Raw genomic sequence first — 10440 nt, forward strand, 5'->3', positions numbered from 1 at the left:
GGCGTGGCTCATTTACATACAACTTTGGGTTGCGAGCGCAGAGAGAGCAGAGCGAGCGAGCAGTTTGTCAGAGCCGAGCGCGAGCAGAGAGAGGCGAGCGCGAGCAGAGAGTGTCGAGCGCGCGGAGAGAGAGCCGAGCGCGCACGGAGAAAGCCGAGCGCGAGCAGTTTGTCAGAGTTGAGCGGTCTGTACTCTCAAATCAGTGTCACTGCGCGCTCAACCTGGTGGCACGCGCGCTCAACTTGGTGGCACAAAAGTAACGCCATACTACCTCTAATCCAAACGCGATCCGGGAGTCACGTGTCCAACCAGCTGCGCTGTCGCCTCTTATCTGGCGGCTGCGCATCATTTGCAGCCCGGGTGAGAAAGCGGCTATCTATCCGGGTAGACGGAGTTTGTGCTTCATCTCAAGCGGCCTTATCTTGTATCATCCGGGCCACCAGCTCAGTGCCGCTCTCAGATCGAGCAGTTTAACCGGCTTTTGACCACTGATCCCAATGTAATGAATAGAGTCATTGAATCTGCTGAATATGACGAATCTGTGTTAAACAGGACCCGAACTTAGTTATTTTATGTTTCTATTGTTGCCAGCTGTTAATTACACAATAAGATGGCGGTGATATGTCGTTCTTGATTTAAGACGACACCTCCTCCCTTCCAGCAAACGCTTCGTTCTCCATTTGGAGTTAAGCTCCGTCATTGCCCCACTCGTCATCATTTCTTCCCGGGTCATAGTCCGGAGGATTTAAAAGGAATGAGCCAAGCATCCACCCTGTCAGTGACGTGACGTCAAAATGTTACGGACCAGGGTGTGTTTGTTAAATCTGATTGGAGGATGTAATAAAATGGGCGGGACGCTCCATTGTGATTGGTTGTTATGTTTGAGCTGCGTTAGGGGATTGGCTGTTAGGGTGAGCTGTACTCTGATCTTAGCTAACACACAATGTAGCATCAACCCGACAGCTGGACGAAACTTATATACCCCTATGTGTTCATTTCAGCAGACTAATAAATAAGCAAGGACTAAATGCAAGTACATGCTTTATTTTTATGTTGTATTTAAGTCTTAATTTTTAAAACGTGTCCTTCGTGTATTTCGTATTCAGCCAGCTTACTTGAAAAAGGCGAACGCTGATGTTAGCATCAGTTAGCGACGTAGCTAAAACGGAGCGTTAGCTTCTCTGTCGTACGTATTCGTGTACTGAAAGCTAGCCGTGCTAAAAGGCTGAATATTAAGACTCGTAATGTTTGTTGTTTTTTAACTACCGTGATGGTTTTACTAATGTCATTCGTCAAAGTTTGAGCAGGCACCAACTTTCAGCATTAGCAGGCTGATCTGTTTACAAACTAACAGGTGTTCAGACTTTGGAAAATATATAACCTTTACCTGATTATCAGTAAACCAGTGATAAATCTAGCCATCTGGAACTAAATGGTAACTTTATGCCGCAAAGTACAACCAGCCTGATATAAACTTTTTATCTGTTTACTGTGTCAGGGATGGTAATGAGTCTCAGTAGATTTGAGCCACAATAGGCCCAAACACTCATTAACATGGCCGCCTGCCGTCCAGTCACAGCTTGGTTTGTTTACAATGTGCATTTAGTGTTTGTTTTTTCCTACAGTCACAGCCAAACGAGTCAGGAAGCAGCACATTGTCTCCAACATGTCGTACGGCAAAGCAGAGTTCCACCCTTTCCCCAGGGACATCAGCTCCCTCATCCAGACATGCACCTCCAACATCCAGAAGATCACACAGAACAGTAAGAGTTTTGCTGCTTTTCTCCCTTTTTTTTCTGCTGCCAGCTGAAACCAGAGCCCTCATGTTACTCATGTGCTCAAGTACTGGTCATGTGACAGCGCTGGAGCTCCTTCAGCTTGTTAGGGGAAACACGAACAATTACCACCTATCCAGAATATCATAGTTGTCATGTGTTTTAAAGTAGTTTGTAGTCGTTGCTTGATGTCCGCTGAGAAGTTGGACTAGATTAAACTCTTCCACGCGTACTGTAGACATTGTGCAAGTTCGCCCCTCGCTGGAGCTACACAGAATAAATGTAATTTAACTTTAGAGTTCATCACTTCAAACTTCAGAACTAAATTCACCCTCTCAAAACTAACTTGTTCATCTATCGAATTTTAACAAGATACAGTTTTCCAAAAAACTTGTTCAGTTTTGGTAGATGAGATATTAATTAGCAAATCATTAGTATCATTGTAGTATAATCTTCTCTCTGTACGGCAGGCTCTTGCGACATATAATCAAACCACACTCCTGTCTCTAATGATCTTTTTTATAAATCAGTAATACATTTCCTTTTAGGCAGAATGACATTCTTACACGTTAAAACTGAAATTAGGGATGCCCATAATAAATTATTCCTAATGAAGGTCTCCAAAACTAAGCTTATATTAGGAAAAACTACATATCAGATACCTAAATATATGATGATGTAACATTCCCAGTCAAGAAAAACATTTAAAGTATCCAGAATGTAGTTGTTACTAGTGATATTTTAATTTCACCTGTTTTATGGTAAAATGGAATCCCATCACGCGCTTCATTGATATCCAAACACATATTTGTAGGTATTTGTATTTTCTGTCGCTGCTGGTCGCTGTTCTAATTACTGGTGCTCGAAAATCATTTAACTAGTTGTGTTATGAATACTTGATCTTGTTGATGATGAGTTAAAATGGTCAGTGTTACTTCACACTCCCTAATGTTGTAGGTTTCAATCATCTCAGCACAGTCGGTGTCAGCTTTATTTATACAGCTCATTTAAAAACAATGATGTTGACCAAAGAGCTTCACAGGGAGATTAAAAACAATGAACACAGTTAGTTAACGGTCTCTGCGTCCTCCTGCTGGACGCAGGTTAAGTCACTGTGTGAATGTCTTTATCATGATGTGCCAAAAGTTTCACAGGAGAATGATTTCGACTGCAAAGCAGCTAAACACTTTAGTTTTGATTCTAAAAGAAGCTTTGGACCTTTACACTTGCAGGCGTACAGATCTTAATGGCATCAGCTGTAAAGATAAGATGGCTCCTTCAAGACTCATCAGTGCTGAGCTAATATTTCTAGAGGAAATGTCGTGGATTATTAAAGGACACTCAGTAGTTGTTGTTGTTGTTTGCAGAGGGGCCAAACACATAAAGTTAGGTGGTTTTGCTGTTTGTAGCTTGTGGTTTCTCAGAGACTTTCACTTCTTGGATCAGTAGAAGTGAAAGCATTCTGCTCTGCCACAAACCTCTAACCTAACATGTCACTTCTGCAAGCCCCGATCGGCCATCAGTATTTTCTGACAAATAAAATCACAGAGGAAGAAGAAGAAGAAGAAAAGGATGTACCCGTGTCCTTTAGTTTTTCTGTTGTGCTCCTATTTATATGTAAAATGATTACTTTACTGCTCAACCACTGTCTGGAAAACCATAGCAAGCCAGGAGGGCAGCTCAAATAACTGTATTTTTATAAGTTCATAAGTTAGTTTTTTTTGTTGTTGTTTGTTTTCAGCAGTAGGTCTCTAATAGGTCCAGTGTGCTCCAAACACATCTCTGTGTTTTCTTACTCAGATATTTAGAGCTTTGGGGTTTTCATGAACATGACAAACCAACCTCTGTGACACAGATGGAAACGAGTTAAAACGATTCCTTCAACTTGATTCATTTATTCATGTTGTTTATTCAAGTTATGTTGCTCACTATAATGCTCAGTACTCCACAATAAATCAAGTTAAGAGTTTAGGATATCAGGGAGGAGAAGAAACTGTTAAAAACAATCAGCAGAAGAAGAGTTTACAGGAAGCTCTGTCCTAAACTATCTGACTACGTCGGCTCAACCGCTTGGATTGAATTTCAGAGTTTTTAAAGACAGTATTACTGCCCAATCATTGTGTTCACTTAACATTTTGGAGGTTTTGATTAGTTTTTGATGCTGAAAACCCCTCTTGTGGCCCAGTATCAAGCTTTCGGTAACTTGGTATGTTTGTCACTACAAAGTGAACACATTCATTCATGCAAATCCTTCTTAGGACTCCAAACAACCGTACTTTGTCAATAAAAGTCATACTTGGATCCAATCGGGCTCCAGCGGTGTGAATTCTGTAGCAGTCGTGCTGCGACATCTCTGTCTGCAGAAAAGCTCTGCCACGATCCAGATGAGTTCAAGACTTCTTATTTCTTTTTTCTTGACAGCTGCTCAGATCAAGACCATGGTCAGCCAGCTGGGAACCAGCCAGGACACCAGTGAACTTCAGGATCGCCTGTACGTTGAACCAGTTTTTCTTCCCCCGTCCGTTCTTCCAGCTGATAAAAGCACAGAGCTGGTGTTGACTGGTTAACTCAGTCTGACTGATCCAGTAAAGCCAGAGCTAATTTACTCTTATTCTCTTGTCAAACTGATAAAAAAGTTTTATTATAAGTATGGTTTTAATTGCACGGTGTATAGTTCTTTGTTTGGTATGCTCTATTTTCATTAAAACTGTTGTTTTTACAGGCAGCAGATACAACACTATACTAATCAGCTTGCAAAAGAAACCAACAAGCACCTGAAGGAGTTGGGGTCAATCCCTTTGCCCTCATCCCCCTCAGAGCAGGTAAATGTCAGATTCATAACATCTGTGTACAGCTTTAAATCCATTTTTACAGTCAGTAATTTATTTTTAAGCTTTTTTGTTTTTTACATCTATTTATCTTTGTGTGTCGTTTGTTGTCCAGAGGCAGCAGAAGATCCAGAGGGACCGGCTCATGAATGATTTCTCAGCAGCTCTCAACAACTTCCAAACAGTCCAGCGTCGCGCCGCAGAGAAAGAGAGGGAGTCGATAGCCCGAGCCAGAGCTGGCTCCCGTCTATCAGTAAGTGGCAGGCAGAGGATTTAAAAACTCTCTTTGTACAAATGCTACAAAATAGGTAATAAATGGTAAACAAATGGGCCAAACTCAAAGTTTGTCCAAAAAAAACCATTCAAACTTGAGTTTGTGTTGCTCCACAAAAACAGAAATCAGGTTAAAGATGCTTCGGTTCTTTAACTCATGTCAAATTAATAGTTCTATTTATGTTCTCTTTCAGACTGAAGACAGTTTTCGGGATGAAAAGCTCGTCTCTTTTGATAAGTAAGTGATTTTCGTTGTGTCTGGAAGTACTTCTGCTGTGTTCATCTAGTCAGAACTCAGATCTACGAACGGCGTCACATTCAACATAACCGTGTTCAAGTTGCAGCCTGACAAACCAGCAGACTTTACTAATGTCGTGCTCAGTAACCAGTCTAAGCATGTAGCAACATGTATGAGAGAAACTCACTGACAGAAGTGGAAACAAAAGGTTGATTTCTGCAGCTTTAACAATGCTTTTGATGTTGATTAAGAATCTCCAACTATCCAAGTCAGAATTCCAACTTCTTAAGTTGTTGTACTGATTTTTCTGGCTTGAAACACAAAAAAATGTGACTTTTGAATACAAGACACCAATATAATGTGGAGCAAGTATTGAAACTCAGTGATAAAAGTATTTAGAAATAAAACGCACTGTTATAATTAATTCCTTGATAAACACACACAGGAATGTTGTCCAAAGCTGATTTCCTGCGTAATTAATAAATGCATTGTAGTCAAAAGCTCAGTTTGAGCACCTTTATCTCCAGCTGTAACTCTGACTCTATCACAGAGAAGCTAATAAAAGTAACATTTGTAAATATAGACTCAAAAAACTTTGACAAATTGTAAATTTTCTAAATGATATAATAGATGAGAGGTCTCCATCTTCATCTTCTACTTATCCGTGGTTGGGACCGTAGCTGGACCAGTAAAATGAGAGTTTTGCCTTTCGACTCAACTCTTTCTTCACCACGACTGATCGAAGGAACGCCCTCATTACTGCAGATAAGGCCCCAATCCATCGATCCATCACTCATGAACAAGACTCCCAGATACTTAAACTCCTCCATCTGAGGCTGAGACTCACTCCTGACCCGGAGGGAGCATGTAGGGGATGTAAAGTTTATTTCATATGTATGTTTTACTTGTGGTGTAATCTGATCCCTCAGAGAGTAACTAATGGTGCTGATTGTGGATATATGATGTTTCCCGAGTCAGTGGTTTTTATTGTATATTTGAGTGTTCCTTTTGGCCTCCGTTCTTTGACTTACTTTCAGCTCACTAAAGTGGTTGTTGATTGTAAGTCAGCTTTTGGTTTGTTAAATAAGAAGTCCTTGGCTCTTATTAAAATGATAAGACTTCATTGTCTTGCTAATCGGGATTTCAGATTAAAGCCCCGTAGAACAAAACAAGATAACAGATTTGTGTTTCTGAGATCAGGGTCACTACAAACACCCAATTATATGCTCCTTTACTCCTTATACTAAAAAGAGTTAACTAATGAAAAAACAGAGTTAGACTCGTTTACTTTTATTTCTCTTTTGTGTGTGTGTGTGAAGCCAAGATGACTTCAGTCAGATGACAGCCCAGACAGAGGATGTTGGCATCACAGAGGAGGACCTTGAACTAATCAAGGAGAGAGAAACCAACATCAGACAGCTGGAGGTGAGTGTTTACTTATTCTGGAGGAGCTGAGCTGTTGTTTTACAACTCAGGCCCTGTTTACACACGAACGATCTCCTGGAAACATTAGAGATTTTCCAACGCTGATTGGGGAACAGTTACACATTTACACGGTAGTGCAGTGCGCCCTGAATCTCCTGCCGTTTCCATGCCAGGTCACTAGCTGGCGCTGTCTAAGCACGCAGACACTTCGGTCTCTAAAGGATGAAGCCAGTTCCATGTAAAATGGTGAATACACAAACGCTTCTTTGGACCTACAGAGAGGTTGGGTTGCTGCTACTTGTTAAAAAGGATAAGCAGCACAAACAGCACTCTGCTATCCGCCATTATTACTGTTAATCTGCTCGTCCAAGCACAGAAAAAACTGTTGATTGCAGCCGTCCGTAGTGCGCACGTGTGATTTCACACAGATGCTGGACGATTCCAAAAGCTTCCTCTCTGAGACCTGGGTCCAAAAGAATCCGATCGTTGTTGTGTAAACGAAGAGCCGAATCACAGCACAAATGTTCCAGTTTCACCTAAAACAAAAAGCGTCATGTAAACAGGGCCTCAGTGGCAGACGGTCAGTGCTTCACCTCGACTACCAACCTTAGAAACCCTTTCCATGGCTGACACACACCTGCCGACACTGATTTCTGCTTGTTGTCTGCTCCCCTCAGTCTGACATCATGGACGTAAACCAGATTTTTAAAGATCTGGCGGTGATGATTCACGACCAGGGAGAGATGATTGGTGAGTAACCGCAGCCCTTTACTTTTAAAACTCCTATTTCCATCACAATTTAACAAACTGACAAAACAACCACAAGTGTCATTTTGTTGTCAGTCCTGTACAATAGCTGCCATGAATAGCACTTTTTAATGTGCGCATGCATTTTTGTATGATGGTGCCTTCAAAATAGTTATTTATTTTTGTCCATTTTTTCCCCCACTCAAGTATTTTTGCTTATTTTCATCTAAAAAGTGGCAAATTGTACAATTGATGAATAATATTTCAACAATTATTCAAATGGTAAATACCCCAAATGTAATGAATTTTGCTAAATTTCTGCAGAAATACAAAAAAAAAATGTTCATAATGGGGGAAATAATTATATGATCCAGTGCTTATTTTGTAAGTTTGTCCACTTCCAAAGAAATGAACAGTTGCTGTTTTTTAAGGTAGATTCATTTTCATGGGGAGAGACAGAAAATCAGCTGAAAGTCCAGAGAAATGTGGGTTTGGATTGCCAGTATTTGATCCTGAAGCAAAACACAACTTAGTACTTGGTGGAGAAAACCTTGTTGCTGAGTACAGCAGTAAGATGGAAGGTTTGCACACATCTCAGGACCGATTTTAGCCAGAAACTTTCTAAATCATCTTGTTTTTTTTGGCTGCCACTTGACAGCTCAAAGCTTCAGCTCCCTCCACTGATTTTCTACAGAGTTGAGGTCTGGAGACCGGCTAGGACCTGAATGTGCTTCTGTAGCCACTCCTTTGTTGCCGTGGCGATATGTTTCAGGTCACTGTCCTGCTGGAAGACTCATCTGTGGTCCAGAACCACAACACTGAAGAAAGACCAAACCTTTACAGTATATTGCCCCATCCATCGGCTCCTCGGTGCAGTGAAGTCGTCCTGTACCCTCCTCAGAAAAACAGCCACAAACCATGATGTCTCCACCTTCGTGTTTGACTGAAGGGATGGTGTTTTTTTTGGCTCATACTCAGCATTTCTCTTCCTCCAAACGCAGTGTGTTCATGCTAAAGAGCTTATTTTTGGTCTCATCTGACCACAGCACTTTCTCCTAAGCCTTCTCTGAGTTATTTAGATCAGTGGTTTCCAATCACTGAAGAACCCAAGGGGGGGCGCCAGGCTTTAACAGCGCAGAAGATGTCAAAAATGTTTTGCACAAGTTCACAATATCACACTGAAATCTAGTTTAGATGGAAGTATATTTGCAGCGGTTACTCTCAGAGCTGCCATTTACAAGCGGTTGTATGTTTGTGGAGTTAAAATGATTCACAAATTAAATGCCTTTTGTTTGTCACTTCAACCGATGCATATTTGACTAAAACGCCGTAACAAGCAGACGCAGCATCCCGAGTCCAACTCCAAACCCGAATGCAGAGTCAGAAAACGCCAAACAGGAGGTGCAAGTTAGACCTTTAGAGTCAAGTTGATGCGATTTTACACACAATGGAGAGTTTGTTTGTTTTTTCTCGACAATTACCAACTATAAACTGATATCCCTTTTATGTTTCCATTATGATTCTCATATATTCATGGCTTTGGAAACCAGATTTCTTCCATATCTGATAAGAGGTGCAGCCATGGCCGATCTACAGCTGTTACAGAAAAGCTGAGGAAATAGTTTGGAAACCACTGGTTTAGATGTTCAAACTTAATTGCACCAACACTTGTCACCTTCTCACCGAGCTTTTTGCCGATTGTCTTGTAGTCCATCCCCGCTTTCTGCAGATTTACAAAATCGATCAGACTTACAGATGATCCAAAAACAGTTTTGTTGTTGTTTTGGTTTCTAAGGCAAAAAGCTAACAAGCCGCTACGTCATTGTTTCTCCAAACCTGTGTTTGTCCACATGGAGGTACTAATAAAAAGGGTTTTTAAAATCTCAGCTTTGGAAAAGGCTTAAAAAACTGTAGTTTCATAGTGGATGGGGATTTAAAGAATGAATTTCTCAGATGAATTTCTTATTTTTTAATATTTACACAAAGAGTCGGGTTTGTTTCTCAGTCCATGACCCTGTTGTGCCGTCTGTCCTGCAGACAGCATCGAGGCAAACGTGGAAAACGCCGAAGTTCACGTGGAGCGAGGAGCGGAGCAGCTCCAGAGAGCCGTGTACTACCAGGTGAGTCCGCGTCTGTCCGCGTCGTTCCGTCACAGAGCGAAGCTCCTCCCACTAACCGCCCGTCTCCGCGTTCTCTCGTCTCACAGCAAAAGTCCAGGAAGAAGATCTGCATCCTCGCCTTAGTTTTTTCCATCGCACTCGTCATACTTGGCATCATTATCTGGTTGTCTTACAAATGAGCGCTTTTCATCCAACCAGTATTTCAGTTCTGTCATTTCATTTTATTCTGCCCCCCCCTACCTTCGTCCCGCCAGGAAGTACCTGCTTAGAATCACAACAACAACAGAAAGCTAATCACTGTAACAAAATCTAAGGGTTTGTTAGCCTGAATATTTGTCACCTGAAATCATAAAGTCTGCTGATTTGTAAAGTAGATTAAAAGCCTACTTTAACTTGAAGGAGAGCTGAGACGATGTAAACGAGGAAGTTGCGTTTCTGAAATTCCACTGATTTCTCATTTACTGCACTAACACTAGTTGTCATTGTCTTTCAAATGTAAATATATATTCTTGTGAATAACTTAAGAATGTGCGACTCGTAATATGTCTTTTCTTTTTTGGTTGTTGTTCTTCTCGGTAACTCGTTGCGTCTTCTGATGTAGTATTTCGGAAGAAGTGCAGCTCACGTTGTTTCTCGGGCGGTGTGTGTTAAATGCTAAACAGATTACCTATATAAGTACATTTCAAGTTTGAATGTTCCCTTTATGACAGGTGGGATATTATGGCAAATTGTGACGTGGAGGACTTGTCTTCATATGAAATGTTTTAAGTTTATTTCTATGACTCCTGACAGTATATGCACAATAAATGTCTTAAGCACTCACGCTCCTTCGACTGGTTCATTTTTCTCCTGAACATTCCAAACCTGCAGGGTGTGTTGCCTACATTTTGCAGTAACCTTAATGGATTTTTTTTTAACCCTTTGAAAACCACAGGGATCACTGCTGACACCGTGGCATATGTGTATTTCAAATCACCATAACTCCTTGATACTACATGCCATTTTAGTCAATCAAACTGCAGAAAAAAAGAAAG

At 41.1% G+C, this 10440-nt stretch overlaps 1 protein-coding gene across 2 annotated transcripts; it reads left to right on the forward strand.

Moving 5' to 3' along the window:
* Nucleotides 1-882: 882 nt before the first annotated feature.
* Nucleotides 883-10229, forward strand: stx12 (syntaxin 12). 2 transcript variants are annotated; one of them, XM_017430666.3, is made up of 10 exons: nt 883-1029; nt 1626-1763; nt 4197-4266; nt 4498-4597; nt 4719-4856; nt 5071-5114; nt 6434-6539; nt 7217-7289; nt 9324-9406; nt 9493-10229. In XM_017430666.3, exons 2-10 carry the CDS (start codon nt 1667-1669, stop codon nt 9583-9585), a joined length of 804 nt encoding a protein of 267 aa, XP_017286155.1. In that variant the 5' UTR covers nt 883-1029; nt 1626-1666; the 3' UTR covers nt 9586-10229. The 2 variants fall into 2 exon arrangements, with proteins under 2 accessions (XP_017286155.1, XP_017286156.1); XM_017430667.3 differs by having other exon boundaries at nt 903-1033.
* The last annotated feature ends 211 nt before the right edge of the window (nt 10230-10440 follow it).

Source organism: Kryptolebias marmoratus, linkage group LG5, assembly GCF_001649575.2.
Source record: "Kryptolebias marmoratus isolate JLee-2015 linkage group LG5, ASM164957v2, whole genome shotgun sequence".
NCBI classification, from domain to species: domain Eukaryota; kingdom Metazoa; phylum Chordata; class Actinopteri; order Cyprinodontiformes; family Rivulidae; genus Kryptolebias; species Kryptolebias marmoratus.

Bases quoted from the DNA above. Each gene is read 5' to 3' on its own strand.
- stx12 (XM_017430666.3), top strand. From the start codon at position 1,667: ATGTCGTACGGCAAAGCAGAGTTCCACCCTTTCCCCAGGGACATCAGC. The intron at 5,115-6,433 runs GTAAGTGATTTT...GTGTGTGTGAAG, and splicing joins AAGCTCGTCTCTTTTGATAA to CCAAGATGACTTCAGTCAGA. The intron at 9,407-9,492 runs GTGAGTCCGCGT...CTCGTCTCACAG, and splicing joins AGAGAGCCGTGTACTACCAG to CAAAAGTCCAGGAAGAAGAT.